This window comes from Thalia democratica, chromosome 1 (genome assembly GCF_965202585.1).
Source record: "Thalia democratica chromosome 1, ktThaDemo2.hap1.1, whole genome shotgun sequence".
In the NCBI taxonomy this organism is placed as follows: domain Eukaryota; kingdom Metazoa; phylum Chordata; class Thaliacea; order Salpida; family Salpidae; genus Thalia; species Thalia democratica.
In genome coordinates, this window is record NC_139165.1 from 64,138,093 (window position 1) to 64,161,255 (window position 23,163).

General features: G+C 24.5%; 1 protein-coding gene across 2 annotated transcripts; it reads left to right on the forward strand.

Moving 5' to 3' along the window:
• Positions 1–1,703: 1,703 nt before the first annotated feature.
• Positions 1,704–19,953, forward strand: LOC145849769 (uncharacterized). Of its 2 annotated transcripts, none has more exons than XM_082954859.1 (20): positions 1,704–1,842; positions 2,187–2,312; positions 2,621–2,699; positions 3,805–4,006; positions 4,182–4,261; positions 5,674–5,743; positions 5,966–6,023; positions 6,175–6,212; positions 6,905–6,962; positions 7,384–7,474; positions 7,550–7,744; positions 8,880–8,997; positions 11,030–11,107; positions 11,810–11,914; positions 12,307–12,384; positions 12,844–13,019; positions 13,386–13,590; positions 13,698–13,857; positions 14,993–15,065; positions 15,527–19,953. In XM_082954859.1, exons 1-20 carry the CDS (start codon positions 1,776–1,778, stop codon positions 19,614–19,616), a joined length of 6,147 nt encoding a protein of 2,048 aa, XP_082810985.1. In that variant the 5' UTR covers positions 1,704–1,775; the 3' UTR covers positions 19,617–19,953. The 2 variants fall into 2 exon arrangements, with proteins under 2 accessions (XP_082810985.1, XP_082811065.1); XM_082954939.1 differs by having other exon boundaries at positions 3,805–4,003; positions 15,527–19,952.
• Positions 19,954–23,163: the final 3,210 nt, after the last annotated feature.

Here is a 23,163-nt window from a genome sequence, read left to right on the forward strand (position 1 = left end):
ATACTCTTTGATGCATATTTTTTGAATCTTAAAAGAAAATATAAAGTTAGATTAACTAGTAGTCCTACCCAAATTGTTTGTATATAAATGTTTTGAAAATTTACTTCTTTGTTTTTTGTTAAAAGTTTAAATCTAACCATATAATCAATCCATATGTTATAAATTTTTGTAAAAGTACGGTTTAAAAAGTATCAAAGAAATTTTTTGTTGGGGTTAAAAAATAACTTTGTTGTGTAAAAATTTAGATTTGAAAAAAAAATTTAACTAGCCTTTTACAATTTAGGTTAAAAAATATTAAACTTAAAAAATTTATTAGTTTTATTTTAATATAATACTATCACCAAAGCATAAACTGACAAAAACTCTTCAAATTTATAAATATTCGTTAAAAAAAGTTTGAAATTTTACAACAACTTAAACAATTATTTTAAAGAAATTTATCTAATGAATTTTATTTTCAAAGTTGGTCGCCTATTAGAAAAATTTAGGACAAAACATTTAAAATTTCCCCTTAGAACTTCTATCAATTCTGTGTACACTTGTAAAGAAGTTATTTTAAATTTGATTAAACTAGATTTATAGCAGTAGTACTATAACCGGCGGCTATTTGCAGACGTATAGTTCTCTGTTTGAAAAGTACTTCAATTATAACTTGAAAAAAGTTATGTGTAAAAGCTTGAGAGCTTTAATGACTATCTACTAAGAAAAATCAGTAAACAGTTGTTTGTAGAAAAAAATGTAAAAAAATATAAACAAGGTTATTATAATTTTTTTTTTCTGGCAGACTTTATTTGTTTGTTTTTGTAGATTAGTAAAACTTATATATTTTTTATATTTTTTATAAAGTTATTCAAATACTTATAGTTAAAACATAGCTGTAATTGCTATTTTTGCCTAATTTTCTGGTTATGTTTTAAAAACATTTGTTTATTTGTTATCATTATTTAGAAATAATTTGAAATTAACATGAATGAATTTTAATTTTATTACTGAATTAAGTGTTGCGTTTAGTTTTTTGTTTGTTAATTAAAAAAAAAACTTTATTGTGACTTTTTATTTCTTTAAAGTTCAAGTTTTGACTATGAAGCTATAAATTTTTAGCTTATTATATTTATTCAAGCATGTGTTGTATGACTCGATGACCGAAAGGTCTTTTCGTAAACCATGTGTTTTATGAGTATTTTCGTTTGTTTTCAAAATTTTTATTTACATTTACAATTTTATTCAAAACATTTTTTAATTCTAATTTTGAAATTCTTATTAAGCTGAAGATTTTTTTTTAGAACTTTAAAAAGCTTTTATAATACTAAAAACTAAAAACTTACAAAGTATATTTTTTTTACAAATAGTTGTATTATTGTCTACTTGTAATTAAAACCTGGAAATTTCATAAAATCTTTTTTTTTAAGCTAAAAGATATAATTACATGATTAGCTTTGCACTAACTTTATGAGTTTAAAAGTCACATAATAAAAATTAACGGTATAATCAAAAACATTTAAATATGATTCTACTATTAAAAATATGTTTTGTGTAAAGCTCAAACAATTAAAGTAAATTAGTAGTGTGTAGCTCTATAACCAAAATGGTTTTCTTTACACTACTTCTTCTGACCATTATAATTATTTAAGTGTTATTTTTTCCTAAACTTCTCAAAATGGATTTTTACTTAGTGCTCAATAGACTTTACAATGTATGCATTTAGATAGTTATAATTAATTAAAAAAATTGTTTTTGAATACAGAATCGCACTGCTGTAACTAAATTTTAAAGAAATGCTGGTTACGCGTGCTTCGTATTTTCTCATCATAGTGCTACTTGAGTTTTATCTTTGTGATGCAGGTAAGTTGCTTACTGAAAAAAACAAAAGTTAAACACTAGAAATTCTGCTGTACAAATTTTATTTTATAAACTTGTTATACCTATCTACTTTTTAAAGTATTAGTTGTATGTATAAACGAAAATTTTTACTTTCATTGAACAAAATGAAAGCAAAAAATATTTTATCTGATGGTTTTAGTTTTATGCAATTAAAGAATCATTGGCTGAGTATGAAAAAAAAAGTCTTTTATATTTTTAGTATTGCTACACTTTTTTATAAATATTTTTTTTTGCTTTTATTTTATATAATGCCAAATGGCTTTCTTTATTTTGTCATATATTTATAACACAAACAAACTTTTAAGACAGTGAGTGTATTGACGAGTATGAAACAGCAGTTTGTGTTATGCTGGTGGACAAAGTTGATGGAAGGTGCTCTAAATTATCTGAAGCCGTTAAAGACAAATGCAGAAAAACTTGTCAGACCTGCGGTAAGAGTTTGATAGTTTAAAAAACTTATAAATTAATTTAAAAAGTCATATAGCACAGTTAAAAAAATAACTTAGACTAATTGATGGTTTAGCAAAACATTTTACTTAAGCTAAAAAGTTAAACCCAAAGCTTTTGATATGAACCAGAATGAAGAGATCAAATATAAATCATTATTTTTGCTTGGTACATATTTTACATTTAACTTAGAGTAAAATAAGTTACTGAAAAGTTGATCTAAAATGGTCGATTTTCAGTATTGAAACAGTTATTACGGTTATCCAATTTATTTAATGATATTTAATTTTAGGAACAAATGGTGCATTTGGCGAAATGCCGTTATGGGCTGTGGATCCTAGTTCCGGATCTAAAGGAAACGAGGATAATAGGCAAGTTAAACAATGAAATTTTACTTTGTGGTAACTCAGGTTTAACCTAACCAAATAACTTTTTTTAAGTTACCGACTACGAGCTACACAAGTATTCTGTGAGATCTTTCTTGTAGCATACTTATTAAATATTTTGTTCTGGTAATAGTTTTGTAAGAAAGTTATATAACAATTATTCATTATAATTTTTTCTATAACTTTGCATAGACCATTATCAGCATAGGTATATACATAATTAATTTTTAGAGTTTGTTATCTAAAAAAGAACTTAACAAAAACGTTAATAAACTTTTTTAAATGAGTGATTTGTGTATAGTTTTCTAAATATGTTAATACTATATATTCATACTGTTTGTAGTATATTTATATAAAATTTAACTGACTATCATACCCAGTTACATATAAATTATCAAATGCTTTACAACTTTACTAAATACAAAAAATGTTAAATTTAAAAACTGTGTTAAAAAAACTATATTAATTTTTGTGAAATGTTTTAGTTTTTATAGTATTTTGGTTTAAACTAATGTTTTAAAATTGTATATATACAGTATTGTTAATAAAAAGTATATAGCAAAAATGTAATATTCTATTTCAGTTTTAACCTACTAAAATAAAACAAAAAGTAATCTGTATTCAATTTTTCTATTATCATGTAAAAATATCTATGTTTTTTTTAAATATAAATTCCCGTACAATAAAGTAGCTCGTCTTTTGTAAAAATGTTAAATTTAAAAACTGTGTTGAAAAACTATATGTATAAATGTTATAAAATAACTAAACTTATTTCTAGTTTGAAGAAATATAACTGGTTTTGTGTCATTTTCAAGTGCTTCTTTTATAAGTATCGTAAAATTTTAAAAACATAAAAAATAAAGTTAGAAAAAAATGTGTAAATAAGCAAAAGACTTTTGCAAAATTGTGTACATTGTTTACTAATTATTAGTAGTTTCTCTATTAACAAATTGTTTAGTAAAAAAATAGACTTTCAGTGTATAAACATAGAAGTTGAAAATATTTTTACTGCTTAATCAATTTTAAATAATTACATTTTATATAAGTTTAGTTCTAGTTAATAATAACTAAAAAAAAGATAACTGAAAAGGTATAATGATGAAATGGAAGACAAAGATACTGCCGTTCCTCTGTGGGCAGTCATAGTCATTGCAACGGCCGTATTGCTTGTTCTAATTGCTGCCTTTAGTTTTCATTATAGCTGCCGAAAAAGACGAGAAGATAGAAAAATGCTGAGGAATAGGCTGATGTTGCAGCAGCAAGATATGCGTAACCACCTCACCATGCAGGTTGTAGTATCAATCAGTAAATTGAGCTACCTGACAATAAAAACGTATTTTCTTAAAACTTGCTTCATTAAAAAAACTAGCAGCATATTTCTAAAAAGTAAAGATTTAAGTATTTCTTTAGTTTTCTTTAAAAAATTTTAAAATAAATTTTATGTTGTTAAAATACTATTGTTTTTAGAACTATGGAAGACAAAACATTTGGTCAACAAACTCAGAAGCTATGTGGAATGTAGAAGCTCAAAACCAGAATTTAAACAGGTTCATACAATAAGAAATACTCTAAAAAGGAATTTTATTTTAGCTCTAACAACTCACAAAAGTTTTGTAAATGAGTATATAAAATAACTAAACAAAAAAACTAAATAACTTTTAGAGCATAAGACACATACCCGGTTTCAGCTAAAAGTTACTCTATAAATGTGGTAGAGTTTGCATTTTTAACAGAGTACAAATATGATAATTTAACTGGCAGTGCAAATTAAACGAAATCTTCGCATTTATGCATTTAAATATAATCTCCTTAGCTAAATATGTTTTTTGATGCGCTTCAGCTTCAATTAGAATTTATTCAAGTTTATAGTTTTTATTCAGCTACTTTAACATTAATATTATTCGTTTAATTTTTAAGCAATCAAATAATATTTTTTTACACAACAAAAAGATTCTGCTATACTTAAATGTCAAACTACTTTTACAAAAGTAGAAGAGTATCTAATTATAAGTAAATGTCAGTTTTACTGTTCGTTGCTTTTGTTTAATAATTTAAAGTTAATATAGCTTTTTTTACTAAGATTCCACAAATGGGTATTTAATGTAAATGAGTTCATAATAATTCATTAGTATTTAACCTAGAAATATTCATATTTAATCATGGAATACTTATTAAAATATAAAAAGTCCATTTTTTATACTTTTTTTTAGTAATACATAATATATGTGTTCTATCTACACTTAATATGATTTAACTAGAAAAAAATATTTATTATATTTTCAAACTAAAGTTTTTTTTAACTTTTTAATTTAAAAATTCTAGGTTTTAATCTTATAACTCTACACTTAATAATGCGAACTTAACTATCAGGGCAAACTAAACTCAACAAAACGGCAGGGTAAACTTTAGTGGATTTGTAAAACTTGTTGTAATAAAGTTAAAAAATATGCTTTAATTCTTATGTTTAAACATTTATAATAAAACTTTATATGAAACCTATATGTTATCAATTAATTCAAAATGAAATATGTCAAAGATAAAAAATCAACTTAGTTTCACTAATTAAAAAACAATTAAACAATAACAACAAAAGTTTCAACTACAAACTTCAATGAAGGTATTACACACGTTTGCTTAAATAAACTCTTAGAAAAACTTAAGAGTCGACGTAAATTATATAAAAGTATATGGAAATATTTGATTTAAAGTACTTTATGTTAAATTAATTAGTAAAAGAAAACGATCAACAGTCAAACACGGATAAAAAAGTTCTAAGTACTGGTATAGAAACTTTACAAAACTTCAACCCCGAAATGGAGAACTAAAAACATATTATATACTTCATAAATAAAACTGTTTAAGTACAAGTACATTATTTAATGTTCCTTGATACAATCTCATAAATATTATATGTTAATTATTTTTATAACTTATCTAAAAAATGATAAATTTACGAAAGATCTCGTAACACGCAAGGAACTGTATTAAGAAACAATTACAGCGAAAGGAATCAAAGTTCCGATGACCAGGTTTTATCTATTTATTATTTGTTATCATTCTAGTTTCTTATTATTATTTTCCAAAATTGGTATTCAAAATTTTAAAGTTTTTTTTCTAAAGACTTAACAACTACATATAAAAACTAACTTATTACAAATAGAAACTTCAAGAAAGTAATGAAATAAATTTCATAATAACTAAAAATAGCAACTTTTGTTACTTTAGTATACACGAAATTTATAACTTCTCAGGCGATAAGTAGAACAACAACAATGAAAAGAAAAGCACCACCACCCCCTACTTATGCAGGTATATTTTACTATAAAAGTTTTTCAACAAAAAAAGAAAAACTTTAACTGACAAAAAAAAAAACAAATCTCTGACTTAGATAAATGTAGTCACCAAAGCTGTGTTAGTAAAAATTATATTTTACAAAGACTAATAAGTTAAATGTTTACAGAAAGTGTTCAAGCCTCAAACAGACTACAAGCTGCAAAGGTTATTTAAAGCTGTATGTTTAAAAGTAAAACTAAACAACTTGTACCAATGTATAATAGTTGATAACCATCAAAAAACTTTACTCACTTTCAAAACTAAATGTTTGAGTACAAAACTGCCGAATTAGTTTTAAAAATATATAGTATGATAAAATTCATACATTTTTATTTTTGTTTTTAATAAGTTAGTAGTAGAATATTTTAAACCTTAAATATTTTGAAGAATGTTCCAATAAAGATTTTTTACTGATTTTAAAACTGTTTAAAACTCTTTTTATAAAACAGTCAAGCTTAAAGTGTTTATGTATGTTTTGCATAAGATTAACTTGTTTTTTGTATTGTATATTTTTAAGTTAATTAAAAACTGTATTGTTGTTTAGTATCGTGATAAGTTTATCAAATAGCTATTAAACTTTGTAGTAACTTAAATCGCAAAATCTTATAAATTAGTTTTTTTTTCTGTCCTTAATTATATTAGCAGCTTCTAAAATTTGTCATTACTTAGTTTACTGTAAATCTTAGCTTACAAAAATGTTTTAAAGCTTATAAAACGTGAGTAAAAGCTCCATCATCTGTTTGTTTGTATTTATCAAAAGTTCGCATATTTTTGAAATAAAACAATTGATAATCCTTTTTCGTTATTTAGTTTTTTCAAACTTACTTATCACATACTAATTTTTATAACAAATTTAGGAAACTCAAGATAATATTCAAAGTAACAGCTTAGTAAACACACACAATGTTATGCGAGGTTTGTTGAAATTATTTCTATTCTTTAAGTTATCATTATTTACGGTATGTCTAAAACAGTAATTTGTTAATTTAAATCAGTGTTTCCCACACTTTTTTTTTCATAAATCCCCCTTAAAAAAAGCTATGGCATTCTCCTACAAGATTTTCAAAAATCTACCCGAAAATACGCCTAAGACTTTCTTTTTCTATTCATCTACAGAATATCTAGTGTATGTTTCAAACTATGGCCTTATGGCACATTTTTTCAAACCCCTATTTAAATATATTTTAATCAAAGCAGTAAAGATTAAGTAATAAGGTTATTTATAACTGAATATAAGTAAACAAAACAAAGCTAATATTGTTGTCTATTAAAGTCATAAAAACTATATACATTTTAAAAACTAAGATAAAATAAAACAAAATTACTAATATTGTAGAAAATTATCCGGGTTGGAAACCACCAGAAGAGTTTAGAATTGAATCCGAGAGCGAAACAACAATTGTAAACCCAAGACGAACTTCTGCAACGTATGTTACTACTTTTATAATTAATAAAACAACATAGATAATCTAAATAAACACCTCATTTTAAAAACATTGTAGTTCAAACGATTACCGATCTAAGATGTTGAGTAAAGAATTTCCCCGATGTTCATTGGTACGTGAAACCTTAACCAGTAAGAACGAGGATAAAAGAAATGAAGTTGTAATTCAGGACGATGGAATGACAGAAGTTCTTGTTGAGTGGAAAAAACATCTTAACTCTCAAAAGGAAGAACTAGAAAATTACTTTGAAAAGTAGCTGTTTTCTGACTACTAAGTTTTTCTATTAAGTATAAACTAAAAAAAAAACAGAATAAAAATTTTATGATATAAAGCTATGCTAAAAAACTAAAACAAACGTCACTTTTATTAATAAGTTTTGAAAACCAAATGTACTTGTAAAAATTTGCGGTATAAATATCATAACGATAATATAAGTTAAACACATTTTTAAAGACTAGAATCTGTCCTTTTACTAAAAACAATATAAATGTTTACAGTAAGCTCATTTGGTTTAAATCAAAAATATCGATACTTTTTAAAACAATTAATAAGTTGTTGGTAGATTTCTAAAATTTTAAAAATAAATTACTTTTATGAAGTTTTTGTATATAAACTCATAAAAATCTCAGTCAAGAGCTTAAAGTATTGACTTTAATCTTAAAAAAATAGTTTTGTTTATATTTTTTTAGATATTTATTTTTTGAATCAATAAACAAGCAACTGTTTAAAGGTTTTATTTTGTTATTATTGTATTAAGCTTTACTTTGGTATTTTTTGGTATAATTAAAAATCTTTAAGTCACGAATGTACGCTTCTAGTCAAAACTGTATTTAAAGTGTTTTTTAAATATTATTTTAAATCAACGTACAAAATTATACATTATGCTTTGAAAATTAAAAGTATTTCAAACTGGATTGCTCAAGAACACTCTTTCACATTACTTTTATTTAATTTATTTGAGTGTACTTAAAAGAATGTTTCTACCTTGGTCTATAACTTATAAAACGCATGTTTAATAAATAATATATTATTTTACACATTTAAAAAGTTAGTCTTCAATATTATACCATTATATGATACACAAAATTCAAATAACTTTTGTTTTTGCACCTACTTATTTGTAATAGATATAAACTACCTTTTTTCTCTTTCTTGTTTTTTCAGGAATTCTTTATTTCCAGAAAACTAATCTAAAACTTAATTTGATTAGAACAGTAAAAAATAAATTTGTTTAGTTCTTTAAACAAAATATAAATAGCTAAGCAAATTTAAAAGCTGTCAAATGAACACATAAATTAAAAATTAAAAACATTGAAATAGTTTGTTCAGTTATTAAATAATGCTTTGCAAAAGACTATATTCTAGCCTATAACTTAGTTTCTAACAGGTTAACAGGATACATGGATCAATTAGAAGTTGATCCGATGGACAGTGTTTCCAATGTTGAACCTACCGATGAATACCAGGATAATTGCGATGTCGACAATGATAACTTAGAGGAAATTGTTTGTTTGTTTTTAATTAAACTAACAGGTAGTACTAAAAAAAGTTTAAAATATTAACACGATAGCATTATTGTACTTAAATTATCAAAACTAAGGATGTAATTCTTTGTTAAAGTATGAGATTATTTTTTTATTTTTTTTATTAGAAAATATTAATGATAGTTAATATTTTAAAACAAAAACAAAAAGATATATTAGGTTTTTATACTTATTAACAACACAACACCTGATATTTTAAAATTATATATCGAACTAAAAACATAAAAATTGTTTTATAAAATACTTTGTATAAAACAGTTCTAAAATAAGAAACAGAACAAAAACAGTGTTTAAGAACATATTTAAAACTTCATCTCAAACCATATTCGTTTTCAATGGTCAAGTGTTCAAACAAGTGGATGGACTATCCATGGGATCTCCGTGGGCCCCATTTTAGCTAACTGGTTGTTAGTAAGTTAGAAACAGGTCTTTTAAGTGAAATTGAACACAAAATGTACACTAGATATGTCGACGAAATTTTCACCATATTCTCCATTAAAAAAAAAGACAAATGAGTTCAACCAAAAGTTGAATAATCTTCATCAAGATCTTATGTTTACAATGGAATTCCGAATAAACTTCCCTTTATTTACATAAATATAAAATTAGAAGAGAACAAATTTATTACCTCAATTTACAATAAACCATCGAACACAGACGTTTTACTTAATTTAAACTCTTGCAATCATGGAAGAAAAAATGATCAGACGTTTTCTGATTAGAAGCAAAAAATTAGTATCAGAAGAACTATAGAGCCAAAAAATAAATAGAATAAAGGATTTTCTTTTAAGAAACGGTTATCCAACTAAGTTCATAATTAATGAAATTCAAAAACTACAAAATTAGAAAATAAATCACACTTTCCTAAACAACAATATTTAACAGTTCCTTACATTAAAAAGGTTTCAGAAAAAATATAGCAGAAGTATAACAAAATCGTTGGAAACAATTGGTATTAATATTAAAGTAACCTTCTGAACAGCTAAAGTTGGAAACTATTTTTCATTGAAAAATCAGGTCGATAAATTTTACAGAAGTTGCATCGTTTACAAGTTTCAATGTCCAGGTGACCTTGATACCGAATATATTTGAGAAACATAGCGACAACTGTTTGTCAGAGTAAAAGAACACACAAGGCCCACAAATAGTGCAGTATTTTAACATATTGAACAATGTACGGTTTGCTAAAATTATGATAATATTTTCAATTGTTGTGATGTAATTAAACTTTGTAAAAATCAAAGTAATTTATTTGCAGGAGAGGCAATTATGAGAATTAAAATTTAAACAAAAACTCAATTATCAACTTGGTCCTGATAAAGGATCAAGAATTACATTTCACGATTTTAAATAGTCCATTTTTGTTCTAATTATCACTTTTAGTTTTTATGATTAATTAGATTAGTTTTATATTTGTAATTTTATTAGTTTTAATTTATTTTTTCTTAAGTTCACTTGTATTTTGTTTGATTAATTAATTTTGTGAGTCTTTATTTTGTTTTGAAATGGAAACTAGTTAAATTTTGAAAGCACTGCTAAAATAAAATTGTTTGATAGAAAAAGTATGGTTATTAGCAATAAAGTGGTACATTAATACAAGTATTGCACACTACATTTAACTTTTGTACTTTATACAACAGTAACTTAAGTTTACTTTGCAGCATTAAAGTAATAATTAAAGTAGTAGTAAATAAAAAGAAATAAAAACATACTTAGTTTTTATTTTATAAATAAAACACTTACTTCTTTTTAAAACTCGTTCTTTTCATTTCTGTATGTGCTAATCTTTGTTTTATTAGTGTCACACTAACTAGTTGATCAGTAGCGTTTTAAATATTGAAGATACTGCCGAGGAATTTACTGAAACACTTTTTTTTTATCGGAACTTGTCACTGCGTTTAATGAATGATGTAGTGTAAACTTAATCTTTTGGAAAAACAAACAACTATCATAGCTAACAACATAAATTAACGTCAGTTGTATTTTATACCAGGAAAAACTTACATCAGTACTTCAAACAAACAAATCAGTAGCAGATACAGACTACGGAGATGTTGAAGTGCAAAAAAAAGTTAGCTTAGTAACTTTATATATTTCTTTTTGTAAATAGAGGCTAGTAAATACAATTCTAATGATATATTTAGACTTATGATCAATAACTTTTACAATTAAAAAAACTGTTTATTTAAAAATAACTAGTAGTTTTTTATTAGTTTCTTTACTAGCTTAGTGTTCATAAGTTTTTTGTAAATTAATCTTCGTCATTACAATCAATCCCAGTTGTAGCTATCTTTAATGTAACAAAAAAGAAATATCTTCTATAAGTTTTTGTTCTGGTACATAAAAAAATGACTTTTTATAGATAAACTAGCAATAGTTTTTGATTTAGTTAACAATAAATAAGTATAAATTGTGCACATTATTTAAGAATTAAGAAAAAAACTTTTACAGAACTTGTAATAGCTTAAATATTAATAATCGATAAAATTTTAAATATACTTCGTTACTAAATATCCTTCGTTACTAAGTATTACTTCGTGGTTTTCAATAACGAAAGAAACTTTTTTGCAGCAAAACTTTGTTTAGCTAGTCAAATATAGAAGTTAAGATTTTGCTCCTTTCTTCTTTAAAACTGATACTTAAATATATATTTCATAATTTTAACTGTTAATATAAATTAACCATTTTTGTGTTTTTGAATATTTTTTATTTCTTTATTATAATTTGTTTAAGCTATAACTTAGTTTAACAATATATATATGTTTTTCTAAAGATAATCAAAGATTTAAGAGGCCGATTACTTGAACTAGAACAGTTAGTTCAAAAAGATGGCGAAGAAACAAAAATGAGTACGAACATTATTCAGACAAGTCCTGAAGTAAACTAAAAGTTTTTTATAAACGCTTTTATAGAATTAACAATCACTTTAGATTAATTTTATAAATTAGAACTTGTTTCTGAATTTGATAAAATTTAGTTCAGTAAAAACTTCGTACACTTATGTTTTTTTTTTAAGTAAACGAGATTAAAAATGTTTTATTTTTTTAAGTTCTTTCAACGTTTGTTCGAAAATAAGTGTTTACAGTTAAAACTAAAAGATAAAAACAAACTTTATAACTTGAAAAAACTAACAAAGTTTTCTTAATTTTTTTAACCTTAAAACACTTATTAAAAATACTTTTCTTTAGTCGTTTTCTAATTTTAATAATGAACTAAAAGTATTGTAATATGTTTTATTGTGAAACATTTTAATTAATTTATTTACAAAAGCTTGGTGCAGACGACGCTGGTTTACACCAAAATGAAAAATCTCATAGACCAAAATCAAACTACAGTCTAACAATAGGAGTACGTTACCGTTTCTATACTAGTCTAAATCAGTTAATAATCGAAGTCATTATTTTGAATTTACTGTTATACTATGTAATTTAAAGCAGTTTAAATATAGTTCAAATGATAAAATCTTATCAAACGATTAATAACAAAAATAGTTTTGATTAAGTTTATTATATTTTTATCATTCATAAACTTTTATTATACTAAACTTTGTAACAGAAGTTTGTGGTATAAGACCGTTATTATTTTACTACAGATCATAAACTTGTCTTTATAAGTTGTATAAAAAAACTATGAAAAAGCAAAACATCCTTTACTATTTCTATTATGTTTATGCGTACCATGTTTGTACTTCGTTTTTATAAACTTTTATAAAAGAAAAAAAAAACAGTTTCATTCTTTTTTAATGTAAAAATAAAAAAGGTAGAAACTCTTTGAATCGCTTATTTCAAGACTTCATCATACTTATAGGGGCTCATGAGAATATTAGATAAAGCTACAGGAGAAAAAGTAGTGGATGACGTAGTTCATGTAATTTCACTAGGAAAGTTACATTTAAAAATGGGAATAAATGAGAAGTTAACTCCAGTGACACAAACCGCAAACCAGTTGCATCACCTATTTCGTGACGTCGTTGATCCTAGATCGTAAGAACGATTTAAAAAGAAAGACTAAAACATAAGTTAAAATAACAAATGTAACCTGATTTAAATTTTATATTATCCGTTGGATTGTAAATATTGCTAGTTCTTTAAACATAGAATTTTTTCTGTATAAAGTATCTACTTAAGACGTAAAAGGTTTGAGTTCTAAACAATTAGCTTACTGTAAAAAAATAATCTTGGTTATGAAGCAATTATTTAAGATAAACTTTTAAAACGCCTAAAAAGTTTTAACAGCTTTCTAAAAAACTTAACTGAATAAAAAGATTAAAGACTACCTGACAAGTTTTCAACGAATATTTATATTTTAAACCTAAAGTATATATTGATAATACTTTTTTTACAACTAAGGAGGACAAATTTGTTGTTGGCATCAGACGCAGCTCACAAACTGGTAGTGAGGTTTTATAAGCAACATGTCTACCATTATGGTAGATATGATGAGTACCAAACCAGTTCACTTTCCAAAGAAACTAAATCCATGCTCAACTTTATCAAGGCTCTTACAAAAATGTGCACTGAGCTGAACATTAGCCACAAAACTATGACTCAGGAGGTTTGTACTTTTTAGCAGTTATGAAGATAAATATTTAATGTATGACAGTGTATGACAGTGTATTTATAGATTTTTAAATAAGTAACAATAAAACATATATTTTAAAGGAAGTTTCGACATTTTTAAAAGTTTTCCTACAAATTATTGAGAAAATAATGCATTGTCTGAATCGGTACGTTTGTAAAGAAAAAGAAGTTATTAGAAAAAAAATGACCGTACCGAAATCAAGTTATCATCTTGATAATTACCAATATGTAGTAGAAAAGCGTAAGTTTTTTGATACTTATAAAAATACAATTTTAAGTCCTTTTGACATGATCACCAGTGAAAAATTCTAAAGAAATAAATAACAATTTTACAGGTTATTAAAACTATGCGTTGAACAGAAATATATTGAAATATAAGTTTTCACTTTTGTTCTTGTAATTTTTAAAATGTTAAACTTATGTCCAAAAACTCATGCTAGAAAATAAAAAATAAGTCCACGAACAACTGCATTTATTTAATTTGGTAAACAGTTTTGAAAGATATATTCTAACTTACTTTTTTGACGGAATATAGTAAAATTAAAGACTAGTTGCATTTTTTTGTTAGCTAATGCAGAAACTGAGTTAAACACTAGAAAAATACCTTTTAAAAGAAACTTCTTTTAATTTTAATGAAGTCTCACTGCTTTATTGTTACACCGTTTATTTTTTAACTTTGAAATAAAATCTAAGTTGTGTTATACTAAAGGGGCGTTTGATCATTATTAAGTTTACCGCTTCGTAAAACTATTTCATTTATTTCATAATAATAAATAAACACTAGTTTTTGAAAATGAAAAAAAGTTGATATCATTAGTTCTAACGAGCTTAGTTAATCAAATAATTTGAATTCTTAAAGTTTTCAAAAAAAAAACTTACCTTTACTACATAAAACATATTTATAAAACAGCAGAAGCTACCAAGTTAGTTTTAATAAAAAGTTAACAAATGAATAAATTTAATGACTATTAAAATACTACCAGTAATATAAAAAAATTCAAGACTTCATAAAATCTAAATGTTTTTTGAGTTTATTAGTTTTGTTTAATACTTTAATCTATAGTTTGATTAGACTTTTTATTTTGTAAAACTACTATATGATGACTAAATGTTTAGTAATAGGTAAGTAGTATGGAAATCAAAATCTATAACTGACTATTTATTTACAGAAAAAATTATTAAATTGACAGTATATAAAATTTTTAAGGCTTAAATTAAATGTTAACACAAACTTTTTAAAGCTATAATTTTTCGTTTATAAAAACAACTTTGGTGACAAACAACCTAACCTAACTAAGAAAATAGTTACAGATAAAAACAACTATTTTTAAAGTTAATCAGTTTAAACACTACGATAAAAGTTTAAAAAAACATAGCTTCTAAAAAAGTACCGCAAATGGTAGAGGATGGAAGTGATTATAATGATGATGATGATAGAAGCGATTACAGGTTTTTATTTTTAATTATATATAACGCACATGGTCTATATGCATTATTCAAAACTGTTAACTTTAAAGTTAATTTTTTACCCTTAAGTCAGTATTAATTTTAAGCTTAAGAAAAAAAAAATTAACATTATTATTAATTAAAGCTTGGAAAATATATCTGTTTTACTTCTGTTTACCTTAGTTAACTTAAATGACTCATATTTAAAAAGTATGAAACTTATTATTTCTACAGGGTTACTTTCCTTAGTTTTAAAGTATATTAGTAAGTGTTACTTTATTATACTCAAAATTAGATAAAAAGTAAAAAATAAATGTCAGTAACTAAAACTTAAATATCTAATTACGATATAAACTTTAATTTTTTTGCATTAACAAAAAATTAAACTTTAAGAAAAATGTAAGAATTATTGACAGCTAAATCTGTTATTATTAAATATACATTTAAACTTTTAATTACAACAGCTGCTCAATCTTAACCAACAATAAAGTGCAAATCAATCCTTATGAAGACATAACTTTCCGTCCGCCTGCAAGACCTTCAAAAAACAACAATCCGCCCCCAGTACCCCCTAAAGATTACTCTTACCAAGTGCCTGAGAAAAAATCTAACAAGTATCAATCAGCTAGAAAAAGCAGTGCTAAGTATACGCAACATGAAAAAAATATCCGGTACAAAGATGATTACAGAGCTGCAAAATCTAAAAATGTTGAAGAGGATCAAATGCACCTTGCAAAGTACTTAAATGATATTGCAAAGCTACAAAGCAAAAGAAACGAAAAGAACTTGAAAAAAGCTCAGAATAAAATTGAAGTAAGTGAACAGAAACAGGTAGAAGTTATTTCACAAAAAGTTTTACCTGAAAATAAACCATTAGAAGACATTGAAAAAACAAACAAAAGTAATGATGGTTCTGACAAATTAAAAAGTGAAAGTTTAACTGAAAAACTTAAAAGTTCATTTAGTAAAACTTCATTAGTGTCTCAAAATGATTTACAGAGCAATTCAAGTACTGAAGATTTAAAAAAAGACTCACAGAAAACTCATGAAATTACTCATGGAGAAAAAACACAAATAACTAAAAACGTAGGAGATGAACAATCAGACTCAGAATGCGAATTAATTGAAACAAAGGATAAGTTTGAATATACGCTAGATATGGGTCAAATTAACTACCATCCTGACTTTGATGAAAATGCTTTTGATGCATTAAAGTCTTCCAACTGTAGCAACTTGACCTCATATAATCATAAAAATTCTTCATTAGAACAAGATTCTCAACTTAAGACTAAAGAAATTACGGCTAAAAGAGTACAGAAAATATCAAAAGTAGATTTTAAACCAGAAATACCGAGTAAAGATTTCGATAAAGAAAAAAGAAAAATAATCATATTTAACAATGAAAATACTGAACTAAACAATTCTGAAAAGCTACAAGATACTAAAAGTAAAAAACTAGATAAAAGTAAAGCAAACAAATCAAAAATTCAAAAGCATAAAAACACAAATAATACCGTCAAAAATGACTTAAAAACATTAGAAATTGAACAAGAACAAATACCTGATGAAAGTTCTGATAAAAAAAGCAATAAAGACTGTAATATACCAAAAAAAATAATCATAGTTGAAAAACTAGGTGAATTAAGCAGTTCGGAAAAGTCCAAAAACAATAGTGCGTTAGATTCTAAGCTAATTAAGAACATAGAAACAAAACCCGTAAAAAAAGAAAACAGAATTGTGAGTGAAAAAAGCCAAAGATCGAAAAAATCAGACTTACATAAATGCAATAAAAACGAAGGCAGTGAAGAAAATGCAAATATTAAAACAACTCCTTTAAATGTCAAAGCAAAGAGAGTCGTAAAAACTACACAAATAAAAGAGTCAAACTTAGCTGATAGTGAGTTCAAAGATCAAGTAAGAGAGGATTTAAAATATGTTGATAAAAACACTGAAATTAGAAAAGTAGAAAACTTATCCAACCCTAACTTTAACCAAGATATATTAAAAGTAGAAAAACAATTTACTAAAACTGAAAAATCTAAGATAGCTAAACTATCACCAACTGAAAACTCAGACTCAATTGGAAAAGTTAATCAAACACGAAATACTGAAAACTCTGAACTACTCAAAAATGTTATTCCAATAGAAGAAAAAGATGTACCTAGCACTTCCAAAACTCACAAGCTAAAAGTTAAAAACCTTAATGAAAAACCATTTGAAACAAAAAAAATGAAAAACAAAAAACCTAATAAAAATATTGGTAAAAGCGATCAAAAAGAACCAGAATTACTTGAAAAAACTTCTAAGACTTTAAATAATAAAGACTTCGATTTACCTTTAGAAGTCTGTCATAATGAAATATTCAAAACCCAAAGTTCAATTGAAGAAGCTCTTAACACCAAACATTTAAACTTGACTGTAGAAACTAAACAAGATAACAAAATAACAGCTTTTGAGCCGTTTAAAAATTTAGATGAGAATCAATCGAACCTTAAAAATTTTATACTTAATAATACGAATATTACGAAAACTAATGATGCTAAAAACATTAAAAATAATGAAAGTTCAAAAAACGAAAATTTAGTTGAGGCAAATACAGATGAAAATAATGACACAAATAAAATTCAAATTGAAAAAGAACAAAACTCAATGCCCTTAAGTAAATTAAGTGATGTAGACAAGAATGTAAACTCAGACTTGAGTAAAAGTAATTCTAAAACTGTTGTAATTACTAATAAAGACAATACAGACAATAAAAATTATGGTGAAAGTAATGAAGGCAATGGAGTTTTAAATGACAACGTAAAAATTCAAGAAAATACAGTTTTAATTGGCAATGATGGTAATAAAAATATTGAGGAACATGAAGTTTTAAATGTTAATGATAATAAAAAGATTCAAGAAGATGAAGTTTTAAATGACAATGATGATAATGAAAAGTTTGGAGAAGATGAACTTTTAAATGACAATGTTGATAAAAAAATTCAAGAAGAGAAAGTTTTAAATATCAACAGAGATGATAAAACTCAAGAACATGAAATTTTAAATGACAAAGATAATGAAATGATTAAAGACGATGAAAGTTTAAATGAACATGATAATGAAAATATTGAAGACCATACAGTTTTAAATGGCAATAATAATGAAAAGAATGAAGACGATAAAAGTTCAAATGAAAATGATAATGAAAACGTTGAAGACGATGAAGTTTTAAATGACAATGATGATGAAAAGATTCTAGACGATGAAATTTTAAATGTCAATGATGATAATGAAAAGATTGGAGAAGATGAACTTTTAAATGACAATGTCGATAAAAAAATTCAAGAAGAGAAAGTTTTAAATATCAACAGAGATGATAAAACTCAAGAACATGAAATTTTAAATGACAAAGATAATGAAATGATTAAAGACGATAAAAGTTTAAATGAACATGATAATGAAAATATTGAAGACCATACAGTTTTAAATGGCAATGATAATGAAAAGAATGAAGACGATAAAAGTTCAAATGAACATGATAATGAAAACGTTGAAGACGATGAAGTTTTAAATGACAATGATGATGAAAAGATTCTAGACGATGAAATTTTAAATGTCAATGATGATAATGAAAAGATTAAAGACGACGAAGTTTTAAATCTCAATAAAAATGAAAAAATTCAAGACGATGAAGTTTTTAATGATAATGATAATGAAAAGATTGAAGAAGACAAAGTTTTAAATGAAAATGTCAATAAAAAGATTGAAGACGATAAAGTTTTAAATAACAATGACAATGAAAAGATTCTAGATGATGAAGTTTCAAATGACAAAGATTGTGAAAAGATTTTAGACGATGAAGTTTTAAATGTCAATGATAATAAAAAGATTAAAGACGATGAATTTTTAAATTTCAATAAAAATGAAAAAATTCAAGACGTTGAAGTTCTAAATGTCAATAAAAACGAAAATGAAAAAAATCAAGATGTTGAAGTTATAAATGACAATGATAATGAAATAAATCAAGACGATGAAACTTTAATTGATAATGACAATGAAAAGATTGAAGAAGACAAAGTTTTAAATGAAAATGATAATGAAAAGATTCAAGACGATGAATTTTTAAATTTCAATAAAAATGAAAATATTCAAGACGTTGAAGTTTTTAATGATAATGAAAATATTGAAGAAGATGAAGTTTTAAACGGCAATGATAATGAAAAAACTCAAGAAGAGAAAGTTTTAAATTTCAATAAGGATGAAAAAATTCAAGAACATGAAATTTTAAATCTAAATGATGATGAAAAGATTGAAGACGATAAAGTTTTAAATGACAATTATAATGAAAAGATTGAAGACGATGAAGTTTTAAATGTCAATAAAGATAAAAATATTCAAGAACATAAAACTCTAAATGATAATGATAATAAAAATGTTGAAGAAGATGAAGTTTTAGATGACAACAACTCAGTTATGAAAATTACAAAAGAAATGAAGAATAAAAAAAGTAAAGAAAAGAAAAAGAACAAAAAAAGCTTTAAATTTAGCTTACCTTGGAAGTCTAAAAAATAAAGCAATACATACAAAACAAAAATAAAATAAATGTTAGAAGTTATTTAAATGTTTATCAAAAAGGCTTACTTGTTTTTATTTTGAACTTAATTTTAACAAGTTTAGTAAATATAATGAAACAGGTTTAGTAAACTATTTTCTCTAGTATAAAACAGATTTAGTATCAATTTAACTTGTTTTATTAACTATTTTTTAGATTTATAAACTAGCAACTGTTTTAATAAAAAATACTTGGTAAGTATTTATTAAAGAAAAAAGTAATTTCAACAAACATTAGATGTTTTAAAAAGGTTGAATTCGAATTTTTTTTAATAAAGTTCAAGATTTCCAAATGTTTTTAAATAATGTTTTCTATATTTTTTTGAATTTTTTTGCTGTAAACAGTAAGTTTCACATGAAAATTATTTTATGCAAATGTGTATTTTATATATGATATTTAAAATTATTAAGTTTATTTTTAAATGCACTAATAAATTTAAGTTTATTTTTTAATAGTACAAGTTTCGACTAACTGCGACCCGCAAAGCAAAAATCCGAGGTACTTTAGGTTTTTTTCAGCTTAAAACATACTTGATGAAAACAATTAAAAAACTGTGGTTAAACATGTAGGCTTTAGTTAGACTAATCAGTATATTAATAATTAAAAGTGCTCATATTTTTGCGTACTTTATTAAATTTATGATTAAAAATAGTTTTATTGTTATAATTATTACATTAATTCTTAAAAAATTCGGCACGCGAGCAACTTTTTCTAGGAAATTTGGCCCGTGACTTATCGAAGGCCCCCGACTCCTGTACTAGTACACACATTAACACATTTATTGTATTATAATATTCATTAAGCTGTTAATTTGAAATAAATTATACTTACAAAACTTTTACTTTTGATATATATTCAAGCTTTCAATGGTATGTTTTGATTTTTATTATATAATTCTTAAAATTTCTCACGTTGTAGCACTTTTTTTTTCGTAGAAATTTATTTACCTTATAATGTTTTTTAGAAGAAACTAAACATACTAACTTTTATGTATATCTAATAAAAAATATTATCAAAAAAATAAAGGGTTTATAAACCGCAATATAAACTAAAGGTTCAAAGAAAATTTAATAATGATGTTATACATTCGAGACAGTCATTATACTAAATTTTTTTTTTAGTATATACTTTTGGACAGTTGAAAATTGCCCGGAGTTATTTTCGCATTGGCCATAAATTTTGGACTAACCATTTTTGCACGGAGTCAGTTTTGTAAGGGTGTTACTTTTTCACAGAGCATTACATTTGTACAATTTACTATTTTAAAATTAAGACAAGGCTAAGTTTGAAAAAGTGTTCAAAAATAGTTTTATAAAATTGTATTTAGACTAATACAGCTGCATAACTAAAATAAACATAATTGAAAATTGAGCAAATTCTAAATTAATACTAAAATTAATTAAAAATTAAATAAAGTTTTGTGTATTACAATAAACATAAATTAAATTCAAACAAAACTAGATTTTAATGAATTAAAAGAAAAATTAAACACGATTCGGAAAACAAAACTTTAAATTATTGTACTGATTTTTCAGACTAATTTTATATTTTCATTTCCTTATCCATTTTTTTCTACTTTCAGGTCAAAATATCTACACTGAGCTATTTTATTTTAAATATACCATCCTTTTGAAAGATAAAGTGGTGACGTAATTATATTCAAGACTGTTTAACTTCTGACATTGATAGTAGTGTAATTTTTTGTAAAGTATTTCATTTTAGTTATGACTACAAAATCTTTAACCTTACTTTATAGTAATTTAAGTTTTAAAGAGTATTACTTATTAAAGTATTAAAAAATAAGAATAGAAATAAATTTTAATAATTCTTGCCAAACTTTTATACTATTTTATTACTTTACTTTTAATATATATTTAATATGAATCATTTCAACATTAGTACGAACTTGTAATATGCTAGAACGCACTATAAAACTGATCTGTACACGCATTTTGTATCAAAAAACCTCTACGATGAACGGCTGACTGAGCTCGTAAATATGAAATTGTTATAGAAAAATGAACAACAGAATTTACACACGTTTCTTAACAGACGTTGTTTGATAAAATATTTAATTATTGTTTAAAAAACTGCACTTCCCACATGAAACTGCACAAAATAAAGTTAAACGTCAGAAAAATTTCAAATTTTAGTTTGAACGTAACTTCTATATTAAAAAGCTAACATTTAATAGTAGTTTTAAGTAAAACATAAACAAATTGTAAGATTTAGTTAAAATACGATTTTAGGAACGTTTTCTTTTATTGACTATTGAAAAAAGAGCTTAAAATGTTTGGTCTAAGGACCTGGTGTACGAAAAAGTTTTTAGTCATCGAGTCATAATCCACGAATACAGGAAAAAGTCTTGTACAGGATAACTCTAAAACTGTAATGAAAGGTCAAACATTTTTTAAAGTAAACAAAAATAAAGTAAAAACAGAATAAATTATAAATAAAAACTACTTGCTATTAAAAACTCAAACTAAACTGTTATTATTCTACCCTAGTACTTAATTTTCATTGTTACGGCCAGAAGTTTATCTAACTTAATTGTTCAAAATTTATCGCAGTTCTCGCCGGACTCATTGTAAGAGGTTGTGCTAAAACTGTTTAATCTATATTTGTTAGATTAAAGTCTTAAAAAAAATATATCACTTATTTGGAAAAAGTTTTTAGTCAAGTCAAATAAATCTATTAAAGATTATGTATATTTTGCAAAGATTGGAGAAAGGTAGATACAGTAAAATATTAATTTTAATCATTTAAAGACTAAACTAATTTTCATAAACCCAAAAATAGTCAAGAGCTTATAACCAGCTATCTATTGAAATATAATAAACTTTTTTAAAAAACTTTCGGTATTTTATGACATTTTCAACGAACTATGTGGCTTATTAAAACAGTATCTATAGTTTGGTATATTTCAATAGACAGATTATGTTAAAGCTTTAAAGAGTTTTTTAATTAAATTGTCTGATACAACTCTATGAAACATTAGAAAATGGAGTTTATTATGTACTGCTAAAAGAAAAACATAATAAATCAAGACAGTTCTAGATCAATTTAATCATACAATCCCTTTAAAATGAAACCCTGTTTATTATTTTTGTTTTCTTTTTTGAATAAATACTTATCTTGTGTCTTTAATATTTTGAAACAGTGTTTTTTTTACCTAGGTTACATTGTAAAACATGCAATTACTTTAGTTTAACAAAAAAAACAAAACTTTTATAGAAATTAGCAAGTTATTGTTACATATTGGAAAACAACGTTTATAACAAGATAGTCTTAAATTATAAAAATTTTCAAACGAACTATTCAAGAAAATATCGACTATTGTGACAAGAAACAGAATCACACTAGTGTCATCATCCTGGTCTGTATTATAGTTCGTTTCTTTATTTTACTTCACCTTGTATTTTAGTTTATATTGAAGCAATTCTAAAAATTAGACAAAATATTTAAATTTGCTTGTGAAAAAGTCTTAAGCATACTTTTCTTTTCCTC

What these genes read in the sequence shown, in the direction of transcription:
- LOC145849769 (XM_082954859.1), top strand. Translation starts at nt 1,776, where the DNA reads ATGCTGGTTACGCGTGCTTCGTATTTTCTCATCATAGTGCTACTTGAG. An exon ending in CCAAGACGAACTTCTGCAAC is followed by an intron (nt 7,475 to 7,549) that starts GTATGTTACTAC and finishes AAAACATTGTAG; the next exon opens with TTCAAACGATTACCGATCTA. An exon ending in CCAATATGTAGTAGAAAAGC is followed by an intron (nt 13,858 to 14,992) that starts GTAAGTTTTTTG and finishes AAAAAAACATAG; the next exon opens with CTTCTAAAAAAGTACCGCAA.